General features: G+C 45.4%; 1 protein-coding gene across 1 annotated transcript in view; it reads left to right on the top strand.

Annotated features, from left to right (window-relative positions):
* Positions 1–25,855, top strand: part of LOC144822228 (eosinophil peroxidase-like) — an 85,003-nt gene that overhangs the window by 12,723 nt on the left and 46,425 nt on the right. Inside the window, exons 3-8 of the mRNA XM_078679477.1 lie at positions 363–456; positions 4,095–4,270; positions 6,256–6,376; positions 17,421–17,550; positions 18,727–18,933; positions 20,099–20,414. Of these exons, the coding sequence (XP_078535603.1) occupies positions 363–456; positions 4,095–4,270; positions 6,256–6,376; positions 17,421–17,550; positions 18,727–18,933; positions 20,099–20,414 (1,044 nt within the window). The remainder of the gene's footprint in view (positions 1–362; positions 457–4,094; positions 4,271–6,255; positions 6,377–17,420; positions 17,551–18,726; positions 18,934–20,098; positions 20,415–25,855) is intronic.

The following is a 25,855-nucleotide window of genomic DNA, read 5'->3' as shown; positions in this document are numbered from 1 at the left end:
ATTTCAAAGTGTTAATGCTTTAAGCAACTACGGATATATTTATTAATAAACGGGAAAGGTTTACTCCCTCAAACTCTTCCCAAGCTTTTGTGTATAGAATTCCACGGCAACTGTGAGAAAGCCTGTTGAAGATTGTATTTTCTCCTGGATATAGCATGATACACTGGGCGAATTAAAAGGCTGTAGTTGTCTGTTTTTCATAACTCAGTATGAATTCGGGTAGCTACTGTTAGTTTCACAGCAGCACTTGCAAATAAGTGTCAGACGGTAGTCTCTTCTTATAAATGGCACCACTCTGTGTTTTTTTCACAACTGCAAAAATGGCACCACTCTGTGTTTTAATTTGAATTTCATCTTTGCAGATGGGCAGGAAGAGGTGGAGACTTCCTTCATTCTGAGGTGTGCTGAAGAAGCCAAGCACCTGGTGGATGCCGCCTACAAGCACACGCGCCAAACGTGAGTCACGAAGGTTTGGGTATTGCTGATTATATCTATAGGCAAATTCCCCAAGTGTGGGAGTAACAGAGAGGGGTAACACCACCGCCATCAGGAGCAGAATGCCTGGCTAATTCCGAAGTCTGACATGTCCCTTCAGGATTCTTTATTCAACTTCTGAACCTCCATCTTTCACCATCAAAGCTGATATCACTTCCTGTCTTCTGGTCTCTGACCTTCTCGTACCTGCACATTCAGAGCTGCCACTACTACCCAAGATGCTCTTTCAGAGCTGCCACCATAACATGTTTTAGAACCTGCCCCTTCAAAATAGGCAACTACCGTTGTCTGGCCTTTAATCTCTCAACTCGTCCCTCTACAGCTGCCATCACTGTTAGAGTGAAGAGAGAATTCACCATAGACCACCACCAGAAATCCTATCATTGTTAAATCTCTGAACTCTTACCTCCCCTTTTAGAGCAATCATAACTGCCCGAATTCTAACTTAGCCCTTTGGAGCTTCCTTCACTGCTGAATCTATCATTCCGCCATCGGAATTCCCATGAATACACGAGATTCGCTCTATATGCACCCGATTGAGATCCGCCACCTCTTATCGAGCACAACTTCCTCTCAGACTCTCTGGTATTTGCTAGTGAAGCGTGCACCACCGCTGTGTGTATGTGGGGTGGATTAGTCTACCCTGTATGTGTGTCACACCTCTATCTCTCCGATAGTGAAGCCCTTATTGCTGCTGGTGATACTACGTCTGTTCTGTGTATGTAGGGTGGCTTAGACTACCCTGCCCTTGTGTGTCACACCTCGTCTCTCTCCGATGGTGAAGCAGTCATTGCTACTGGTGATACTGTGGGCCTAATCTAGTTTAGAGGACAGATTACTGTGTCACAAAGATGATGGCTATCACGTCCGCCTTATAACAAGTGTATATCCTAAGCTACTTGTAATAAGGTGGATGGGATATCCATCACATTTGTGATGGAGTACACGCCTCCAACTCTACATCAGGAGCTATGTTTGCTCTGTGTACGGGGGTAGCCATGTGTGTTATGTCTCATTTCTCTCTGCCGGTGAAGTATGCCACCCCTACTTTACTTCAGTTCTTGATACCCTGACGACTGACTCCACTCCTCATTCCTCACACCTAAAGAGATCATGCAGAAATGATGTAGGGACGTCTTTTTCCTGAGGCCAGCTGTCCAAATTTGTAGGATTTAGTAACAGTGCACCCATTTATGACAAGACCTGCTTGCCCTCATTAGGAGTGGGCACTTGAGACAAATTTGTATTTTGAGTTTTACTGTGATTCACCACATTATTGTTACCATGTAAAATCTGATGGAATTAGTGCCGGCAAAGACACTGCACATGCAGAGTTTACAAACCACAGAGAAGGCAAAAATTTGTAGTAGTACCACATTAGCCCTCATTCCGAAGTGTGGAAATCAGAATAGTGCAAGAACATAACCCCATGGTATTGATATTTTCTGGCACGACTTTAGGATATGCAACACAAAAAGATTGTCGACGGAATGCTGAACATTGTCAAACATTCACCCCTAGTCTCAGATATGAGTATAATCCATCATTATTTTGCTCACCACGCCAATCCAGTCTAGACCCAGCCATATGCAAATCAGCATTGACCCAGCTCCTCATAGGAACAGTCCAGCCCGAACTGCCAGGCCAGGTCCTCCCTGGACCGGAAAACAAGCATCCTGGAACCGGTTTTGGGGTATCACCCCTCATCAGCCAGACTAGCTTGAAACTCAGCGCTTCGGCCTTCTTTTTGTAGGGCTGCAAATGTGGAGTTTGATGGTATTACCCCCATAAATTCCACTGAGGTAGATGCTGCAAAAAATTGTGCAGGCAAAAATAAGTCATGTGTTGTAATTATTTCAAAACTTGGCATCTTAATTCAGGCTTGAACTCCTATGTATGCACAAATCAGCATTTACAGGGCACTTAACCTGGACCTTAGTATTGACTATTTCAATTTACTAAACAGGTATTGAGACGAATGGTGGTCTGTAGAAAACCAAGTAGACAAGTTATTTAGTGATACAGTCCTGTTACTACAATACACAGATGATCTGCTCATAATATTCACTCTATTGGAGGATCACTGGAGGACTGTTCAAGGGCTCTCAATGACATTAATCTTAAACTGGTTAATAATGTGTAGACTCTTTGCACATCAGAAATTCAAATTGTCAAGACTAGTCTAGAACACGTTATTCTTAGACTAAAACTTTGTCTTTCTACTTTTGCCTGCAAGAACCTCCTGTCCAAGCTCACAATTTGAAAATCTAAAACGACACAGTGCAGCTGACACTGGTTAGGCACTTCAATTTCTCAGTTTCACAAATCAGTCTTGGTAATGTGCAACACATGTCCGGAGCTTGCCACACTTATGCTCCACTGTCCAACAGATACCATACCGTACGTTTTTTCAAGAAAGGACGGTGCACAAAAAGGCAATGTTCAGAAAGTCTTCAATTATTAAATTCTTTATTGTTCAAAACCTTTTTTTTAAAAGCCTCAGACAACGCGTTTTGTTCCAATGGAACTTTGTCAGGGCTCAACAATCTCGTGAAAATTAAATACAAGGGGTCCAAGGTCATAGCAGGCCAAGTAAATTCATGTATTCCATCTTCACCCAATCTTTGTGTAGATAAGAGATGAAGTATATCTGATATTTTTGCGAGGACCAGCGGTTCCTCTAATTCCAGCTCACAGGCGTAGAGCTGAAGTCCGTCACAATTTTAATATAAAGAGCACTGAAGAGAGTTGCATTTGAAACATCAAGCCAATTTTTACCTATCCACGATTGAGATTGAGATTGCGACAGTACACAGGTGACAGTAGGAGACACTTGGATACTCGTGCTAAAACCTGGGGTCAAAGTTGAAACGGAATGATGTTACAGATGAAACTCTCTTCAGCGCTCTTTATATTAAAATTGTGACGGACTTCAGCTCTAGGCCTGTGAGCTGGAATTAGAGGAACCGCTGGTCCTCGCGAAAATATCAGATATACTTAATCTCTTATCTACACAAAGATTGGGTGAACATGGCATACATGAATTTACTTGGCCTGCTATGACCTTGGACCCCTTGTATTTAATTTTCACGAGATTGTTGAGCCCTGACAAAGTTCCATTGGAACAAAACGCGTTGTCTGAGGCTTTTTAAAAAAAAAAAGTTTTGAACAATAAAGAATTTAATAATTGAAGACTTTGGAGACTTTCTGAACATTGCCTTTTTGTGTACCATCCTATCTTGAAAAAACAATTTGAAAATCTATCCTAATGGGGAGGTACAGCATGCGAGGAACACATTGTTCTAGAGAAGTTAGTTTAATAAAACAAGAGAAAATGGGTATACTTGTTAGTTTCATAACTAGCAATGAAAAGAGTAACTGCACTACAAAGCTCACTTCTTTGGTGAACATAAAAGTGAATCTGAACTTTAAGACATGTAGGTCCAGTCCTCAGCCGCGAGGTTTGCACTGCTGCGGTGCTGCTTATGATCTGTGTGTAGAACAATGTCTTAATTTGCAGCACTGGCAATTGACACATTTAACTAAAAATTAAAGACACACCGAATTGACCAGACCCAAATTATATTTTCCCTTCCCAGTTTAAAGAAGAAACTGAAGCAGGGGAGCCTCTCGCCCTCGGACATCATGGCTTTCTTCAAGCAGCCGGTGGCAGGAAGCAGGACCGCCATCCGGGCAGCGGATTATATGGAAACTACCTTCCAGTTGTTGAAGGAGAGGGTGGAGAACTCCTACCAGAGGCCCTTCAATATCACAGGTAAGAAACTGATGAATAACCATGGAAAGTGACTGTTCACTAACTAGCAATTAGCAAAGTGCTGCTCAGTCAAACCAACCAGAGAGGGCCCAGTACAGCCACTGGCAGACTGTTTAGTGTAAGCACTAAAAGACTGTTTAGTATTAATTACCAGAAATTATATATTATAGCTGGCAAGAGGCTGCCCTTTTCAACCAGTGAGAGACTCATCAGCGGGTTATCCAACTGCAGGACTTCAGATACAACCACTGAAAATCAATCAATGAATCAAGGGTTTGTTAAGCGCGACTACTCACCCGTAAGGGTCTCAAGGGGCTGGGGGTAGGGAGGGGGCAGGATCCATTCCATCAAGGAGGGGGGTCGGTCGAAGAGTCAGGTTTTGAGGTTTCTTGCAAAGATGTGGAACGATGTTGTCTGTCTGAGGTGGAGCGGCAGGGCGTTCCAGGTCTTGGCCACGAGGAAGGAGAAGGAGTCTGTTCATTCTAACACAACACTGACAGACTGATTAGTACAACCAGTAGTAGATTGTTAAGTATTGCCAACTAGATAATGTTCAGCAAAGCTACCAAAAGACTGTGTATTGCAACCAAAGAGAGACAGTTCAGACATTAACCAACCAAAGGAGGCTCCACACAAACACGGAGAGAATGTTCAGAGTGTCTCCAACCAGCGGACACCGAGTACTACCAACAATAGACTGTACTGCATATCAAAGAAGTACAACTATCAGCAGCCTGTTTAGTGGAACCAGTAAGAGATTAGAATCTGTTGAGTATAAATAAGAATGTAGGCAAGCGGAAAGAAATTCCTATTACAAGCTATCCCTGGCAGATCAGTGGCCATTTTGGAATGGGTTAGAAGACCTGACATTCACTGCAACCACTGTCTTGCAGTAATTGAGACTCTGACTCACTTGAACCTGTACCAGCAATCATTGCCCGAAACCAGCTCTAGCAAACAGATCGGCGGCACCCACCTCCATTCCCGGCAGGGGGCCAGAGGAGCAGTTTGCCAGTGCCGGTTTCGGTTCCAAGTCTGGCCTTGATGAGCAGAGAGAGACGCAAGTCCTCTAAGTACGCGCAAAGCCTATGACCAGCAGAATATGTCTCCTGAAAGCCAAATTCCCTTAATTCTCCATTCCCAGAGTTTAGGAAGGGGTAGTAGAGGAGGATTTGTTAGTGGGTGGAAGACACTCTCTCTAAAAAGACTTTGCTTTTGGGAAGGGATCTGGGTCGGTCTCTCACGCAGCCTCCATAGTCTAGTGTGGTGCACTTGAGGTATAACAACACCAGTAAGGGCATATATTGTGTTGACAAACCAATATTTCAATAGACAAAAGTTTTAAAGTGAAGCAAGTTCTGATGTTGTACTATATTTTAAAAAATTCTTTGTCAGTTGAAATCCTCACAATCTCCTCAGTAATTGTTTCTTGAAATGCACTAAAAACACATTTCTTTGGGTAGACTTTTGCAGGCTTGTTATCGTCCCGTGACCTCTTTCTTGAAATATCTATTCTACCGAATATTTGTAATTTCCATTGTGGTTGTATTTGTAATTTTCGGCATTTTAAAATTTGTAATAGATTTAAAATGTCCCCAAAGTTATTTATCCTTTTGTTTATCAGACATATATCCTTCCAATCTTATTTGGATTTTTTTTGTACAGTGCCATATTTCTCTTACATTTTCCAGAATGCACTTTGTACATTTTATACTTAAAGAAGACAAGACTATGCGCAGATAAAGGAACAATTTGAGATGACCAGTAAAACAGCTCCCAATCTAACCAATTAAGGATTCTTTGGGACAAATTATTTTGATAAAAGTGCCTGAATTAGGCAAGCATGGTAAATCAAAATTGAAACAAAACAGGGATTGGAATGGTTTGGCAAATGTAGGGGGGAGTTAAAAAGTATATATTCAGTAATATAGGGGTTGGGAGGATATGTAACAATTCAATAATACTTTTTCTGTAACCGTTTGCAGATATACTCACTGCTGAACAGCTTCACTCCGTCTCCAAGGTCACTGGGTGTGCCTATCAGTCAATGCCTACAGCTTGTCCGAACAGTCGATACAGAACCATCACTGGCGAATGCAACAACAGGTAACTGTGCTCACCTTGGCTTCCTTTGACATATAATGCCTGTGGGTCACTCTGAGCTATAAAGGGCTCACTGGAGTTGTGTAACTGTGCGGCTGTGGTGTTTTCCACATACTAATGGATCTGCCACAATTGTTACATAATCCATCATCTGTTGCATAGTCTCCAGATTTTAACAAAAAAAAAATTGTTCTTAGCTCAGATAGTTCAGAAATTTGTTAAAACGCTGTGCCGTGTTTTGCCGCGCAGTGTAAGGACCCTTTGCCAAAGTACACTGGTCAGCGTTCTGTTGCTAATAGCTATGTTTAGATGTACTAATGAGATGCACCCCATGCCCAGACCGTGTTAGTAAGTGTAATATTACAAAATAATGAAGTAATACTATCCCAAAATGTACCCCATTACGCCACATAATTTGGTGTTTCTTGTCGCATAATTTCATAAACCCAGCCATATAATTACGCCATCTTCTGCCGCATAATTATGGCGACTCTAGATATGAGCACCTGGTCCACAGTTGGAGACTGTCACACATTCATTCAAGTTGTATTTAATAAGCTGTAAATGGTTTGCCTTACATCTAACTCTCCCCTACAATGTAAATTAATATGACAAGAAATGAGGTGGTCACTACAGAGAATGGATAATCTGACTACTTAATATGAAAAAAAGTGCCTTTCTCAGAAATGGGAGGGTTCATGTAATGTTCAGCACGATAAATTACTTAGGACTCCGAGAGCCTCCCTCAAACAGGAAATTTGCTGCCAGTCCTCTGCTGCAGTATAGTATAGTTAATATGTGCTTCAGGCTGGATGCCCTTAGTGGAACATGCACAGAATCAAATGTAGGCTGGAGGAATTGAGTACATCCTGTGATAAGGTGACACCTGTCTTTCTGAATGTGACTTGCCATTTCAGAGGAGGAGGTGTATGATCTGTTGAGTAGATTCTTACTGTTGTAAGGACATTGTTTTATATCACAAAGGCATCATCTGAATGAATAGAAGAATGACTACATGAATTAATGCATCATTTACTGCATAGTAAATTTAAACCATTGCAACTCAGGCTGGGCTAAATATGCTTTCATCAACAGGACACTTCATATTATAAAATACAGTTTTAAAAAATGTTTTTAGTAGAACATCCACACAAAGGCTGGTGTCATGAAAATCATATTATATCATACATCTAAGCAGCTGCTACTTCTCACAAAATAGCCACCACAAGGACGGAAGCTCCACTACAAGCTCCTCGACCCTGGGATACATTAGGTGCAAATTCTTCTCAGGGCATCCCATCCAGGAATGCAGCTGCAAGTTATGAGACCTGAATGAGAATCCAAAGAGGTTTTCAGTCCCACCTGCTCTCTGGTCACTTGTACTTGCATGAAAAGCCAATGGCTCCTTCGTCCCCATGGCCAAGCTGGATGTGAGATGAAATGCTACTGCCTTAAAGAGCCTGTGGTTCATGGAGGAAGGCTGAGGTGAGTGCTGGCACAGCCTCATGCTGAAGGAGCTGGTAGTAGGGAACAGAGCCAGTAGTGAGCGGGAAAGGAGGCCTCTACTGCTCCTGCACTCACCCTGCTCCACTTACATCACTGCTACTGCCCATCAAGAGTCAATGATTGCCCACCTACTGCGTCTGTAATGCCGAGTTCTTAAACCTGAGCTCAAGCTTGACTGTCTTTACGACTGTCCCAAGCCGGGCACCCTCTGCCTCCTTTTAAGGGCGTGAGGCTGGACTTGATACGATTGACCTGTCTCTGTTAAAGCCACCATCTTGTTTTAAGTACTTCCCTCTGCTCGTCTCCCTCTGTAAGTTTTCAAGCCATGAATCCATGAATCTCCCTCTGATGCTGGAAAAGAGTACCTCCACCAACCATATGAAAAATAATCTGTCCATAAAAAAGACTACTAGTCACCTTTCCTCAAAAGAACCCAGTACTAACCCACACTAAATCTTGCAGTAAAACAGTATTCAATGAAACTGCCACACAGTGCCCTTAACTGCAATAAGGAACTATGAAATTAGCTAGAATATAGACCGTGCTTTTGGACCTCATTTATTTCTAGCAGCAATAGTAAGCCCAACTGTACTCACCTTCAGCTTTATGGACATGAACAAATTCCATCTCTTTCGCCTGGAACCTGTGTTAGTATAAAACAGGGGTCTCCAACCTTTTGTGTAGTTAGAGCTACTTCTGGCCAGTGAAAATCGCCGTGAGCTACTGAACCCGAAGCAACTTGCGCATTTTTCAGAGAGACCCCCCCACGCCTAGTTTCATTGACTTAAAGCCTAATTTCATCAGAGCCCATACTGTGGTTGAACAAAATACCCAAGACAGTACTGACTTAAGAGTTCCCTAGAACACCAAAAGGAATGACTTTGGATTTGGGACGCTTCAAGACATTTCAATTAATAGGTCCAAAATTAAGGTCCAAAATTTCAGAGACACTGCTAACGAGTACAAATTACAAAACGACAAAGTAGAACTATCACAAAATTAGCTGCAATACACCATATAATTTGTCTTTTTTGCTGCATGATTTTGTCAAACTTGCTGCATAATTTGGTCCCCCAGTGCCACATAATACCAGTGGCCCTGAACCATGACTTAACAGTCATGCCCCCTCAATCCCATGCCCCCCATACCCCTCTACCCCCCGCCTTATCATGAGCTTGGCCTTGACTACTGGACACAGATAACTGCAGAGTTGTAAGAGGCAGTGGTACCCAAGGGCTTGTGGAAAGTGAGCAATCAGACAGCAGCACGAAAATCCTACTGCTGATCCTGGCTGTATCTGTTTTTACCTGCCTGCCAAGTAACGGTAACCCATACACATGCCTTTCAACGTTTTATTGCTTTTATTGTATTGCCTGTATTATCATTGTTGTGTCTGTGACTGCTGTTGTCTGTCTTCCCCCACTGCCTGTACGTGGTCCGTGCCCCTTTTTCTTCTCTCTGTTCCCCTCGCTGTCCCCATGCTCTCTCTGCCCGGTCTTTCCTTCTGTACCCCTCGCTGCCCTGTGTCTCTGCCCGGTTTTCCCTTCTGTTCCCCTCGCTGCCCCCGTGCCTCTCTGCCCGTTTTGCCTTCTGTTCTTAGCTTCCCCTATATTTTTGTATTCTGTATTTTGCCTCTGTGCCTTTCGTTTTTTGTGCCCGTCTGCCCTCTGTGCCACTCGTTTTCCCTGTTTTTCGTGCCCTTCTGCCCTCTGTTCCACTCGTTTTTCCCTTGTTTTTTGTGCCCTTCTGCCCTCTGTTCCACTCGTTTTTGTGCCTTTCTGCCCTCTGTTCCACTCGTTTTTTGTGCCTTTCTGCCCTCTGTTCCTCTTGTTTTCTCCTTGTTTTTTGTGCCCTTCTGCCCTCTGTTCCACTCGTTTTTTGTACCTTTCTGCCCTCTGTTCCACTCGTTTTTCCTTCTTTTTTGTGCCTTTCTGCCCTCTGTTCCACTCGTTTTTCCTTCTTTTATGTGCCCTTCTGCCCTCTGTTCCACTCATTTTTCCTTCGTTTTTTGTGTCCTTCTGCCCTCTGTTCCACTCATTTTTTATGCATTTCTGCCCTCTGTTTCACTCGTTTTTGCATAGCTTTTTGTGCCCCCTCTGCCCTCTGTTCCACTCGTTTTCCCCGGTTTTTTTGTGCCTTTCTGCCCTCCGTTCCACTCGTTTTTTGTGCCCTTCTGCCCTCTGGTTCAACTCGTTTTTTGTGCCCTTCTGCCCTCTGTTCCACTCGTTTTCACCTTGTTTTTGTGCCCTTCTGCCCTCTGTTCCACTCGTTGTTTTGTGCCTTTCTGCCCTCTGTTCCACATGTTTTTTTTGTACCTTTCTGCCCACTGTTCCACTTGTTTTTTGTTCCTTTCTGCCCTCTGTTCCACTGGTTTTTCCTTCGTTTTTTGTGCCCTTCTGCCCTCTGTTCCACTCGTTTTTCCTTCGTTTTTTGTGCCCTTCTGCCCTCTGTTCCACTTGTTTTTTGTGCCTTTCTGTCCTCTGTTCCACTCGTTTTCCCCTTGTTTTTTGTGCCCTTCTGCCCTCTGTTCCACTTGTTTTTGCTTCGTGTTTTGTGCCCTTTTGCCCTCTGTTCCATTCGTTTTCCCCTTGTTTTTTGTGCCCCTCTGCCCTCTGTTCCACTCGTTTTTCCTTCCTAACCAGCGTTCTCTAACGCCTTGTCAGCCATCCCTCCCACGGGATCCCTAATTACACCATTGAGCTTATCTGCGGTGGAAGGCACGTCTCCTACTGCTCCGCGCTGGCACCCGACGATGACGCCACAAGAGTCAGAATCTCACGAGAGGAGTCTGCAGGAGCGTCATCCTCTTAGCCCGCCTCCACCCCAACTTAGCTCCAATCTGAGCGGCTGGTTTGGGTGAGGGCAGGCAAATGGAGCCGGAAAGGCTGAGGCGCTACACGAGCTACTCCCGGGGTCTCCGCGAGCTATCGGTAGCTCGCTATCAACCGGTTGGAGACCCCGGGTATAAACCATATAGTAAATTCCTCCCTCAGCCTACAACCCACGGCCCCTCCAACGTTCTCTCTTCCCAAACCCGTCTGATTATCTCCCAAATTCCTCCAATGCATCCTAACTTTCATGGTCCCCAAAATCATTCCCCTCTGCTTATTCCTTAGGTAACACTCAGCCTACATTCATTTCTAGTGCACCAGTTTAATCCTGTAACCCATCAGTCCAATCAAAGCCCCATCTCCCAGACTCAGCCCCCAGCCTGATAGGGCAATCCAAGTTTTATCTCCAAGAACTACACTTTTTCTCCCCCTACAGATCTACAATCTCCTTTGAATCGAAGATTTATCTCAGGGCCCACCTCATCTACCAACCCAACCAATGGCCCAGATAAATAATCCGGAAAGATAGACTATCAAGATGTAATCGTGAACCTTGCCTCAGGAGAAAACAATCATCTCTCAATGATAGAGACGGATGTATGACATTACAATGCATGCTTTTACATCGCATGCTTTTACAACGCGAGTTTTACAACGCATACCATTACAACGCATAGTGCTTTGGGGCGCTGGATAGTGAATAGTTTAATTTACTATTCCAACTCCAGTCCCCGTGGGTAGTAGGGAAGGTGTTGGACAGTAAATTAAACCTATTCCCTATCTGAAAAGTTGCAGCACCCTATCCATCATCTCCTTGTGTTTGTGTTGTTAACCCTAACCGTGCTGGGTATGCCCAGGCATGGTTCCCGGGCTCCCTGTGCGACTGGATTCAAGCTAGCCTGGTTGATTAAAAGTCATTCCCCTGTTAGAAATGAGGGTATCTAGTTGGCAGAGTGAGATATCTTTGTCCAAGTAGGGACCTTTCTTCCTAGTCAGGGTAAGGGGGATACACTTCTAACATAACCCCTGCTCACCCACTTGGTAGCTTGGCCAGAGCAGACAAGCTTATCTCAGAGGCAGTGGATAAAGCATTTTTGAATACATTGAAGAATACAGTGAAAACACTACAAATGGACAATACCAGTTTTTAAAAATGTAATCTTTATCTCAATCAAAACAAGATCAAACAACAAAAATCCACCATACAATACTCTTAAAATTAGTTACTGTGCAAGATAACCTTCAAAAGGCAGGAAAAACACGAAAAAACAGTTCCTCCGACTTAGTAGCTCTGTGCGGGCTACCACGATACTAAATACAGCAGTCTAACAATTCCTGCCAACCACGTTGATACGGGTCCGCCAAAGCGTCGACAGACTCGGAGACAGTACCTTTTGTTGTTGCGGCCGACACAATGGTACGAGCCATTCCGGGGCCACCATCGCAGTTGCGATGTGAGATGGAAGCATTGCAGCGTGTGATGTCCTCACGACTCGGTGCAGGCAATGGCTCGTTGACAGAGTCGGTGATACCAAGGCTTACGTTGCAGGGTGAGGTGGTGTTGATGCAGTGCTGGCAGGTCATGATGCGGCGACGAACCCGGTCAATGTTCGAGTCGGGCAGCGACTGAGTCAAAAATGTCAGTGCAGCGTGTAGCGAAGTGTTGCAGAGTGTGCTGCCCACAAGACGTGGTGCAAGCAGCGACTCGTTGACAGAGTCGGTTAGACCAGAGTTACATTGCGAAACGAGGTGGTGTTCTCTGCGGTGCCTTCAGGACATGGACTTCTGCGATGGACTCGGTGACATAGTCGGTTGCCCTTTTCTTTTCCAGGCAACTGAAACCAGCGGTTCCAGAAATGGTGCCCAGAAGTTTGGTAAGGTCTTTGATGTTCCTGAGACCTAGTGAAAAAGGGGCGAGCTCAATCCAAGCCCTCGGAGATCTTTCTCAAGCATGGGACACAGCAAACAGCAAAGTCCTTTCTCATTTCCTTAGTAGCAAGCAGCCACTGCAGGCCAACCCCAGACAGCAAACAGCACAGGGGCAATATTCCTCCACAGCTTCTCCTTTGCAAAGGTTCCTCTTGATTTCCAGAAGTAATCCCAAGTTCTGGGGTCTGGACCCCAATATTTATACCACAAAATCCTTTGTTCTCAGTTGCAGAAAAGCCCTGTGCTTGGTCAAAACCGGTTCTGTCCTCTTTGGTGCAACTTCCTGGCAGGAGGTGGAGACAGCATTGTCCTTGGCAGACCAGGCCTATTCAGATGAAAGGGAATCTCCTCCCCTTACTCTAAATGCAGCCTAGCCCTGACTCATCAGGCTCTCTGGAGCCACTACTCCCCTCCAGCCCCTGTCATCCAAAAGCCAGACATGCAATACACAAACCTAGCCGAGACACACTGGATGGCTAAGCAAGAAAAAGCCTACTTTCTAAAAGTGGTATTTTCAAACACAGAATGTAAAAATCACCTTAAGTAAAAGATGCATTTTAACATTTCGAGTTCAGGCGTATATAACTTTATATTCCCTCCTTGTTCCCAGGGGTAGTTATGTTTATAAGATGTAATAAACAAACTCCCCATTCTGTCCTATGGAAACAGGTAGCCTTGCAACAGAGAAAAACAAAACTGGCAGTAATTCACTAACAGGACAGACCAAACACACCAGGGCATGTCCTACATTTTCCATACAGTGCACCCTAACAACAGGGGTACCTTGGGCCTACCTTGTGATTCAGTAACATGTAGGAAAAGGGAAGATTAGGGCCTGGCAAGTGGGAACACTTTCCAAGTAGACAGGGCAGTACTAGACTACACACAGGCTCTACAATGGCTGGCCAGAGTTACATTTACAGGCTGCTTATGTGTTTGGCACAATCAGTGCTGCAGCCCACTGCCAGCATTTGATTTACAGGCCCCGGGTACACACAGTGCACTGCACTAGGGACTGACCAGTAAATCAAATCAGCCAATCATGGAAACACCAATCAATAACAACAATTTACAAAGGGAGCACTGGCACTTTGGCACTGAACAGCAGTGGCAAAGTGCCCTAAGCATCTAGACTAGCAAAAACAAAGTCCAAAAATACTGCAAAAACACAGGAGGCAAAGGGAAACATTCAGGGGCTTCCACCCCAATGGTGCCAGGTCTAACACGCCCAAACAGGTCCTAGGGTGCTTGTCTCTGGTCCATCGAGGACCTGACTTGACAGTTTGCTCTGTACTGTTCCCATGAAAAGCAGGGTCAAGACTGATTTGTACATGGCTGGGTCTAAACTGGGGTGGCATGATGAGCAAAAGAACAGAGAATTTATGCCAGATCTCTTGACTGGGGGTGAATGTTTAATTTGTTCTACATTCCATCATTTGTGTGTCTTTTAGGGCTGGCACAAGAAGATGTGCATCTCTCATTTTCAGTTATAAGTCCCCTCTCATTATTTTGTTTCTTAATGCTGTTATGTTCTTTAAGCAGAGATGAACAGAGGACATGGACGCAAGTATTTGGACTGATCTATACTTTATATTTACCCTATTTACTCCTGGGCGAGCTTGTGTGCTCTTGTTCTCACCAAGCAAAGTCCCAGTCTGAAATGCCCTGTTTTCCACACTTTTCCCCTTCTCCAATCCTCATGAAGGAAGTGGTGCCCATTGTCCATTTGGCAACCCCATGTGTCCTTCAAATATAACCGATGACTCCAAGAATCACTCAATGCTTCCCTTCTAAGTGATATAACAGTCAAAAACCCACCCTCCATCCCCACTGCACATGCTTCGAAAGACAAGTGTGAAGACTGTTTTCTTCTTTGCAAAGAAAATAAATTCTCGTGAGGTCTCTCTTTCATCCGGTCTGTTGACCGTGATGACCAAAAGCTCACCTGTATTCTTGCTGGTCTGATGTTGATGCAATATCGATCTCTGAGCTAGTCAAAACACAAACTGCAAAGTCACTGCTCTGTGCCAGGATCCATTAGTAATGAGTTTGTCAAAGGGCTGCTCCCCTTCTGGACGACTTTAGTGAATTTTTCAGCTATGCGAGATACCTTCCCAGATCGTCTGAAAGTGTCTGAAAGTGGGATATACTCCTGCCTTCTGAAAAAAGCCTGTGCAGACTCCAGGAACTTGAACAACTACTGGCCTGCCATAAATGTTTACTTCCTAGGCCATATGAGAGAAGGCTGGGTAGTCTCACAACTTTCTTTTGATATCCAGACAAACAACCTCCTGGGCTACTTCCAATCAGGCAGGGGGGCTGCATCACATAGACCTTAATACAAAAAGTGCTTGACGACGAACTCTGTTTCCTCAAATAGAGCAGCCCCTGCCATTATTTTCTTCTATACCTTTCAGATGCCATTGATACAGGTAATATCCTGAAAGAATAAATGGGCACTGAGGCAACAATTCTTAATTGGATTACCTTATCTTTCTCCAACCCCTTCCAAGCAATTAAAACAGTGAGTTCCATATCATGTGAAGTTAACCTCAGGAATTAATGTTGTCTCATACTTTGTTTATCTAGAGACTCTTCGAGAAATCCTCAGTAATGTTCGTATACTTTATCACCAATATGCTCATGATATTTAGAGCCTTATCAAAATTTCCTCCTCAACCAACACCTAGTTGCTTACCAACACCCTGCCCAGCATTCAAAAGCAGCTGTCCATCCACAACCTAAAACTCACCCAACTAAAACAGAACTCTTTTTAATCTTACCGCAAAAATTCCTGTGTACCTGTCCAAGATCGGATTAAATCTTGTTCTTCCTAGGTTGCATAATAGTGATTGTGGACAGTATGAAATGAATAGGATACATATTTGACAATCAGCCTAATCTACAATCTCATATCTGGACGATGGCTACAAACTCACGCTACCACCTTAGATTACTTTGGGATATCAGACAGGGCATCCCTAACTAAGACTTTAGGGGCCAGATGTAGGTAGAATTGATTTACCGATTCTTAATTACCGAATTTTACCGATTCGGTAATTAAGAATCGGTAAATCAGAGGGGTGGAGATGTAGGTATTCCAGATGTGCTGGAATACCGAATCGGAACAATTCGGTATTTACCGATTCGGTGAATACCGAATCGGTAATGCCCATTCATTCCTATGGGCTTTGAAGCCCATAGGAATGAATGGGCATTACCGATTCGGTAAATACCGATTTTCACAATGGTGCAGGGGGTGTCACTTTGACACCCTCTGGCCCCCCCAAAACAGGCTCGGGTGCCATGTGGCAGGCATACATGCCCTAAGGGCAGGTCTGCCTGTCATGTGGCATAGGTGTGCATGCACACATGTGCATGCACACCGGAATCGGTATTTTACCATCAAATTGGATTTGATGGTAAAATACCGATTCGGTAAGGCTTGTGGGACTCAGAAGAGTCCCACCTACATCTCAGATTTACCGAATCGGAAAAAATACTGATTCGGTATTTTACAGAATGGGTAAATTTACCGAATCGGTAAATTTACCGATTCTGTAAAATAATGCCCCTACATACCATTTCTGAAATACCGGTCGGTAACGGCCGAAAATACCAATTTTCGGCCGTTACCGACCGACCTACATCTGGCCCTAAATCCCTAGTCAGAACACTAGTTCTCTCCAGATTGGACTTTGGGAACATACTTCTAACTGATTTTCACTAAAGTTCACCTGGTCTCCCTCAGACCTATTCTTAACAGTGCCTCTTTGATTAGTTCAGGGTACAAAAACGGTGATCACATCTCTCTTATCCTTCTCACTTGTGAATGGTTCCACATTGGAGAAATGGCACAATTTAAGACTGTCTGCCTTACTCGGAGAGTCCTGCACAACTCCAAAGCCTCCTATCAGGCTAAGAAACTAAAAATCTCTATTGTACAACTGCGGTCAAGGAATGTTGAATCCCTCCTACTCAAACTCCTGACAAATAAGAGTAGTGCATGAGGCAGTCCTTCTTCAGTATTTCTACTAGCATCTGCAACTTTCTCATCCAACTCAACACATGGTCCCCATGTCGTGTTACTTTAAAAGAGGAACTTAAAACCCTTCTCCTCTTCCAAAGACACTTTGATCACTGACTGCTCTTAACACCACCACCCAATGTCCATTGCCTCTTCTTGACTGTATTGTTCTCCGGTGTATACTTTCTATTGTTTGTCCACATTATTTAGAATTCTCCTTCACAGCGCTCTAATTTCCTTGGGCTACATTTGCGCTATAGGATGTTGCAAAATAAATAAAAAATGAATGTATAATCTATATATTTAACAAAAGAACTTCACAGTGGTGCATTACGCTCTTTCAAACAATTATCCAAGACCTCCTTAGAGCAATGGGTCTCGATCCCTAATAATGGTGGTTATAAATATTTTCTTCTGGAGTTCTAATAAAGACTTACTTTTTTAGTGTTTGTCTGTCCAGTTCCTTTTTCTTCTTTCTTTCTACCTTAGGATCCCATTTTGTGGTTACTAAGCGCTCAGTAAAGGAATCGCAGTTGGTGTTCCCTGACATTCTTTTGCATTCTGTTCAATAATTTCAACACAACACCATTTTATTGCTATATAACTCAAAACTTTCAGTTCAAAAACTGTTCTTCACAGCAGCATTTGATCGGTGGGTAACTCAATATAGTTGACCTTGCAATGTTTAACACCAGGATTATTAGCAGAGCCTAATCCCAGCATTCGTTGCATTTATCTTACTTTCTCGCTGTAGGAGGAATCCGCTTCTCGGTGCTTCAAACAGGGGGTTTGCTCGTTGGCTTCCTGCGGAATATGAAGATGGACGTTCCCTCCCCAAAGGATGGACAGAGAACAGAAGAATAAATGGATTCGCACTCCCTCTGGTAGAGTATGAGAGGCTGAGCCTATGGTGAAGTAGGAGGGCTTCTGCTCTGTGATATGACTGATGGTAGAGCCCGTGGTTAAGAGGGGAGTTGTCTATCTACCTTACGATAGAAGGGCTGTACAAACCACGTTGTGTAGTAGGCACATAGTAGGGTTCACCAATTCAGACAGATTACTTCCTGAATATATCAGGTGCCACATATGCTGAAAGGGAAAGTAGTCAGTAAAATGTAGATAGGACACCCAACTTGGAGCAAAGATTGTTTGCTCAACCTCCCGATCCTACTGACTCTCACAGCGTACATTCCACGCACAACACTCACATCATTCCACGTATGCATTATCACTTAAGCAGTGTACCTCCATGACAACGCACATACAAATATATCAAGTGTCATTGCTTTGCTGGTGATTATTGCTACATTTATATCCTGATTCATTACATGATTCATTACATTGGGTACATCTTTACTCCCTATATCAGTACAGGTAGGTATGTATAAATAATGAAAACATAGTAAAAAGGTAAAGGAGATAAATAGTATTAATATTAAATGATTTAAACTTGATTGAATGGCAATTTAGGTGAATACATAAATTAATTTGAAATAAAATGTTTTAAGACTCCAGCACACCTCCTGAAAACAAGGGAATGTTTTTAAAGGAGGGGATGGGTGTTCACACACCCAGCAGAGAAGGCAGTGTTCTCACTTTGAGAGAGTAACAGGTCTAGCCATGCTAGAAATGGGAAGGCGGTCTCACTTCCAGAGAATGAGAAAGTGGTATTTTTCTCAGAAATAGAATGTGAAGTCTTCTTGGTTGTGGAAAAATATGTCTCACTTCAAAAACATGTGTGTGGAGGCATCTCATTAGAGAAGATGGCTCACTCTTCCAGAAGAAGAGATGATAATCAATTTTTCAGGAGAGGAGTTTGTGGTCTCACTTTCACAGAAAGTGTGGGGTCTCCAGTCTAAAGGAAGAAAGGAAAACTTCATTGCGAGAGGAAATGAGAATGATCTCTTTTCTGGATTAGGAAGGAGTGGCCTTCTAACTGTAGACAGAGGGCTGATCTAATTTTTAGAGGAAGATGGGATAGTCTGAAGAATTAAGAATGTGTTTAAGCAAGTTGTGTTTATATAAGGAAGACCATCATCTTTCTCTGTTCTTTATTGCAGGCACGCGCAGTTTCAAACCAGATTGTCCAGTTTCCAAACAATGAAATCACACTGGATAATGAGCGGTCACTCACCTTTATGCAGTTTGGTCAGTGGACAGACCATGACCTGAGCCTTTCTCCAGAGACTCCAGCCAGAACCACCTTTGTTGAGGGCCTGGACTGTGACCACACCTGTGTCAAGGAACCACCTTGCTTCCCACTGATGGTATTATGCAGTCCCTTGTTTACTGTACCATATCTGTTCACATTATAGGATTCGGCTTTCTCTAGCGCATGGGTACTCACAAACTTTCTGTCGGGGACAAAATTACAGTGTGGTTTGTGGCCGAGGGCCGCACCGGTAGGGGTTGGGTCAGTGGGGGCATGGTCAGTTGGGGCGGAGGGGGGGCTAGAGTAAAAAAAAAAACCTGTTTCAAAACATTAGACAATGAGACAATGCTGTATTTCAAAAGCAGATGTAACTACAAAGAGCACATTTTGATAATACATTTTTATTAGCAGACAATAGCAATCTTAAGAGCCATTGCATAGCTTCATATACACTTTGACCCCAATTCCATCACAGTCTCTCTCTGTCAGTCAGTCTCTCTCTCTGTCAGTCAGTTTCTCAGTCTCTGTCAGTCAGTCTTTCTTTCAGTCAGTCTCTCTCTCTGTCAGTCTGTCTCTCTCTGTCAGTCAGTCTATCTCAGTCAGTTAGTCTCTCTCTCTCTCTCTCGCTCTCTCAGTTAGTCTCTCTCTGTCAGTCTCTCTCTCTCAGTCAGTCTCTCTCTCTCTCTCAGTCAGTCAGTCAGTCTCTCTCTCAGTCAGTCAGTCAGTCTCTCTCTGTCAGTCTCTTTCAGTCAGTCAGTCTCTCTCAGTCACTCTCAGTCAGTCAGTCTCTCTCTCTCTTCTCTCTCTCTCTGTTAGTCTCTCTCTGTCAGTCTCTCTGTCAGTCTCTCTCTCTCTCTCTCCCTATCAGTCTCTCTCTCTCCCCGTCAGTCTCTCTCTCTCTCTTCCTGTCAGTCTCTCTCTCTCTCTGTCAGTCTCTCTCTCTCTGTCAGTCTCTCTATCTGTCAGTCTCCCTTCTTCAATCCACGCAACCCACAAAATACCTCTCCCTTGTAAGACGTTTCTATATCTCCACTGCCAATAACCACACTCCTATACCACTGCCCTATCTCTACCTCCAACAACTCATCAGGTAAGCTCTATCCTAGATAAACCATTCAAGTACCTACCAAATATTGGCTTCCTTCAAAGTGGCATGTATACTCAGATCGCAACTGACTTTGTGCATTTACCTTAAAATGTCATCTAGTCCTATAACAAATTGCCATCATATCATATATCAGAATAATAGACTATCTTCTCCTGTGATGTTTTTAATGCAGATTCCACCCAATGATCCAAGGATTGCAAACAGAAGTGACTGCATTCCTTTATTCCGCTCGGCTCCAGCTTGCAACGAAGGATCACCTGTCCGTGAACAGATTAACATTTTGACATCATTTATTGATGGAAGCCAAGTGTATGGAAGTGACATGGCATTGGCAACCAGACTTAGGGATCAGACAAACCAGTTTGGTCTGTTGGCTATTAACCAGAGATTTACTGATAACGGCCGAGAGCATCTTCCCTTTAACACCATGGGAGAAGACTTCTGCGTCCAAACCAACAGATCTTCGGGCATCCCATGTTTCTTGAGTGGTGAGTAGCATCGTTTCTGCCTATAGTGTATTTGTATATTCAATTTTACTTCCATGATTTCTGAAAACTTTGAAGTGTATCTTTATGTGCTTGAAAATATTCTACTAGATTTCAGAGAGCAACAAAGCACGATTGCCTGTTCTGACAATTGAATGTGTGTCTTTTTAATATTATTTTTTTTAAACCATTTTTATTGTTTTTGCAGCAAAGAGAACAAACAACAAGCTTGTCAGTATCGAGCAACACTCCCACATTCCCCCCTCCTCACCCTCCCCCCCTCTTAAATCAGGACCCAAATACCAGCATCCAGGTGTTTAGCCATTACAGTCTTCCGAGTCCACTTCAGTAATATCTCCTGGCCCCGTAAGCCCATCTCTCCCCCGGCAATCATACATTCAAGTGTTTGCGACCCCTTAGAGTCCTCCATTCAGCCCATGATACTGTCGCCATTTGCCCCATATTCTGCGGAATTTCTTTGGGCATCCTCTCGCTTTGTACGTGACCCTTTCGGCTGCCATGTAAAGGTCCATACCCCTCCTCCACTCCTCTAGCTGTGGTATGTCTGGCGCCCCCCATTTCCTGGCTATGTCCCTTTTGGCCACAACCAGGGCTAGTCCCAGAAAAATCAGCAGTAGGCGTGCCAAGTCTACGTCATTAGTCATCCCCAGGAGTATTAGCTTCGGGTCTGATGGAATGTCCATCTCTAGCACCTCTCCCAGTTCGGCTAGGACCTCCCCCCAGTACTTTTGAATGCGCGGGCATGACCAGATGGTGTGCAGGAAGCCCCCACTATCGTGACCGCAGCGCAGACAGCAGGGGTCGGGTATTCTCCAAAGTTTATGCAACCGCACACGAAATAGGACCTATGAAGGTTCTTAAACTGGATCAAACGGAGGCGTGATTTAATCGCCACCTCCCTATGGTGCATCAATACCACTCCCCAGTCCACGTCATCCATGTCCCCAACTTCCCGTTCCCAAGTGGCCCTGGGGCCTTCTAATTTGTTTGGTCTATTATTCATGATAGTTTTATATTTCAGGGATACTGCCTTCCCGGGGATCCTTTCCTGTAAATGGCGGCCTTCCAACTGAGCGTATTCAGGGAGTGCCTCCGTCAACGCCCCTTCTGCCGTCCAAGCATGCCTCAATTGCATATATTTAAAAAACTGGGAGCGGTGGAGCCCATATTCCTTTTGCAGCGATGGAAAGGATATCAGCGCCCCGTTTTTAGTTTGTCACCCAGAGTAGAGATGCCTATGGCGTCCCATCCCTGAAACCCTCTCAACTTGCTAAGTTCCTTCAGCCAGGTGCAGTTCCATATCGGAGTTTGCTTCGTTGGTTTGGGTTCCCACTTAATAGCCTTCGTCGCCCTTTTCCATGCTCCCAGCGTGATTTTAGTAGCCGACAGTAGTCTGGCCTGCCCCCTTCCTCCATATATGTAGTCTATACATGTGTGGGTGCCCATAGTGTGTCTTTCCAGTGCATAGGTGGGGTGTGTGGCGGGTGCATGTATCCATTCATTAATGGGTGCCAGGTGTTCCGCCCAATAGTAGGCCTCCAGGTCAGGCAGTGAAATCCCTCCATCATATTGGTGTCTCTGTAGGGTCGATAGGGCTACTCTAGGTTGCTAACCTAGCCATAAATAGGACCTCAGTTCCGTATGAATGTCTCGGAGGCCTTACACTTCATGGGGAAGTATTCATTCTGGAATGCATATAAGAATCTTGGGATTGAGATCATTTTAAACATAGCTGCCCGTCCAAGTATCGTCAGGGGGAGTGATTGCCATCTGCTTGCGTCTTCTGTAAAAATGTGTATGACGCGGCTAATGTTACATTCGTAGGAAAGATTACCGTTGGTCGTGACAAATATCCCCAGGTACATAAATCCCTCTCTAGTTGTCTGTAGTCTCTCAGGCAGCGTGGGCCACTACTCCCCTCCCTGCGGGTCATATAGCGTCGACTTGTGCCAATTAATCTGGTACCCTGACTTGGCTCCGTATCGGTCTAATTCAGCAAACAGTGCCGGTATAGTAGTTTCCGGTTGCGTAATGTAAAGCAGGACATCGTCCGCGTATAGGGGCAATTTTTCGTCAGTTTCATCTGCTTACCCTATCCGGAATCCAGTAATCCCTACGTTCTGTCTAGCCGCGCAAGCCATTACCTCAATGGAGAGGGCAAACAACAGGGGAGAGAGGGGGCATCCCTGCCTGGTGCCCCGTTGTATTGGAAAGGCCCCCGATAGTGTCCCGTTAACCCTGACTCTAGCACTAGGGCTGGTATATAGTAGACTCATTTTATGCCTGTACTTGGGTACGAATCCCAGGCGCTCTAGTACTCCCTCTAGAAAAGGCCAGTGGACAGCATCAAACGCTTTCTCTGCGTCTAGTGATAAGAACCAATGAGGCTCCGTCCTGCCCATTACCTCCCATAGCCAGTTATGAGTCAGACGCAAGTTATACCTGGTTGCCCTTTCCGGGATGAACCCCGTTTGGTCAAGATGGACCAGCCCCGCTACGACCCGTCGCATGCGGAGAGCCCGAATTGTTGCATACAGTTTCGCCTCCACATTTAGGGGCTCATTAGGATGGCGGACGGACTTGCGTCCGTCCGCCACCCTAGAGGAGGAGGGACCGTTCGCAGGGGCCGCGGCGGTCCCTCCAGTGCAATTAGGATTTGACCGCCAGGGTGGCGGTCACATCCTCTATCTTTAACATTGCGGCGGGTGCAGCTTCAAGCTGCACCCGCCGCAATGTTAAAAATGCATGCACCGCATTTGCGTGCACAAAGCGGCAGGCACCGCGCAGTGCCTGCTGCTTTCTTCACGCATATGCAGTGGGGTACCATAGGTACCCCCCATGTGCACCCCCCACTACCCCTTCACCCAGGGGGCCCGCAACGGGCCCCCGAAGTGAAGGTCCGTATGCTTTTCCACGCCGGAAAAGCCACCGCGGAAAAGCATACATTTTACACCATCCTAATATGGCTGGCGGTGTCTGATAGACACCGCCAGCCATGTTAGAGCTTTTCTGCCGCGGTTGTAAGCCAACCGCGGCGGAAGAGCGGCGGACTGAAACCAGGACCCACCAGCCATCCTAATTTGGCGATGGGTCTTTGGTGGGTCCGCAGAGGATTTTCCGCATCCGCCGGGCCGGCGGTGGCTTCCGCCGGCCCGGAGGATGCGGAAAATCCTCCATCCTAATGAGCCCCTATGTAGGGAGATGGGGCGATAGGACGAGCAATCATCCGCTGGCTTTCCCTGTTTATGGATCGGGACAATTGTGGCCTGTCTGAGGTCTAGCGGGAACTGTCCATCCTCCTCAGCATCTAGGATAAGACCCAGTAGGTGGCGGGTCAAGAGATCCGCCGTTTGTTTGAAAAATTCCGCCGGGAAGCCATTGGGGCCCGGGGCCTTCCCCGTTCGAAGCTTGGGCAGTGCCAACCTAATTTCTTCCTCCGTTATATCTGCCTCTAGGTCTTTTTGGTCAGCCTCCTCAAGTTCAGGGAGGTTGATATTTGCCATGTAATGCAGTGCATCTTCTTTCAAACCTAGTTCATTTGCTTCATAGAAGGCTTTATAGAACTCAGCGAATGTATCCGCTATCCTGGCATCTGTGCTGGCCCATCCACCCTGACCATCTTTCAACTTTTCCACCCATCTGTCGTCCCTCTCTTTCCTGCTTAGCCAGGCCAGGAGCCTCCCGGATTTGTCTCCCACATCGTATAGCCGATGCAGAGGAGCCAAAGCCTGTGCTTTTGCCTCCCCTGTCACTATTTGCTTATACTGGGCTTGCAGATCGGAAAGACGCTGAAGTTTCCCCTGGTCACTGGTACGCAGGTGTTCATTTTCAATCGTCAGTATTTGCGTTTCTAATTCCTGAACCTCAGCCTGGACTTTTTTCCTATCCTCCGCCAGTCTACATTGAGTCCTATCTCGGAGTACCACTTTAAGTGCCTCCCAACGAACTACTCGCGAGTCCACCGTGCCAATATTTTCTGCCAGGTACACCTTTACATCCGCTCTGAGGCCTCTCAGAATTTCTGCATTTTGTAGGTCCCATGCCGACAGTCTGAGTGTCTCGGGCCCCTCCCTCCTCTTCCTACCCACCTCCAACATTATTGGAGAGTGGTCCAATACGCCGCGTGCACAGTACTCTACTGTATCCGATACTTGCAGTGTCTGCCGTGCCATAAAAATGTAATCCAAGCGAGAGTACACTTTGTGGGCTCCGGAGAAGAAGGAATATGCCTTGGCGTCCGGATGAAGCCATCTCCATACATCAAGTAGACCGAGCGCAGTCCTAGATTTGGCCAGCGGTGTCTCACTCTGGGGTCTATCACGATCACCTGTCTTATCCAGTATGGGGTTCATTACGTCATTAAAGTCTCCCCCAAGGATTTGAATCGTGTCTGCTGTGTTAAGGATAATATCAGAAACTCCCCATAGTGTACCTGCCTGGAGTTTGGGTGGGGCGTATGCTGAAACAAACGTGTACTCCTTCCTTCCCCACTGTCCGCGTACTCCTACGTATGTTCCCTGTGGGTCCGTCCATACCGGCGCTATTTTCAAAGGTGGATGCTTTCTAATCAAGATTGCCACCCCTCTGGAGCCCGAGGTAAACCCTGCATGAGCCAGAACTCTATATTGCCCCCTTGCCAAGAAGGCACATTTAGTACCTTGCAGATGTGTTTCCTGGAGAAGTATTACATCTGCCCCGGATCTTTTCACATAGTTATTAACCAGTCCCCTTTTGATCTTACAGCCCAGGCCGTTTACGTTCCAGGTCAGCACCCTAAAACCTTCCTTAGACTCTTTCTGGGTTACCCATGAGCGTATCGTGGAGTGAGATCTGGTGGCATCTCGTGTCCTGTGGTGGGAGTCGTTGTGAAATATGCGTGTGTGCTCTACATGACATGATAAAACAAACTTTCCACCCCCCACCCCCATTCCCCCCTCCCCCAATGAACGCGGTCATCTCCCCAACATCCCCCCACCCCACTGCCCTCCCCTTCCAGTCCCATCAGCTATCCAAACTGCCTCTAGGACTTTCTGGTGAATGAAGGTCTGTCGCCCCCCACTAGTACCCCCCCCACAAAGTTCTTTTAACAACCTAGGAATAAAGCATAAAACACAGCGGTCCTCCTAGTATAACAGTGAGAGAGAAAAGAAAAAAAGGGGGGGTTATTAGTAACTTGCGTGCAGTTTGGACATGAGCTGGATCCCCTGTCACCTTTATCGTCCCATGTCAAGAGTGTGAGTCCTGGGCATCATCCTGGGAGCACCCCAGGCCGTTGGACTTTGTCCTGCTCCATCTCGTGGATTGCTACGACCAAGGGATGCAGGGATGGTGTATCCGACGCATCATCGCCAGAGGTTTGGCCCTCCTGCTCTTCTTCTCCTTTGGATCGCGCTGTCTTCTCTAAGCAGCGGAATCTGGACCCC

The sequence above is a fragment of the Lissotriton helveticus genome, chromosome 3_1 (genome assembly GCF_964261635.1).
Source record: "Lissotriton helveticus chromosome 3_1, aLisHel1.1, whole genome shotgun sequence".
Lineage (NCBI taxonomy): Eukaryota > Metazoa > Chordata > Amphibia > Caudata > Salamandridae > Lissotriton > Lissotriton helveticus.
Note: the sequence above shows the minus strand (reverse complement) of the source record. Positions and strands in the feature narration are given on the sequence as shown.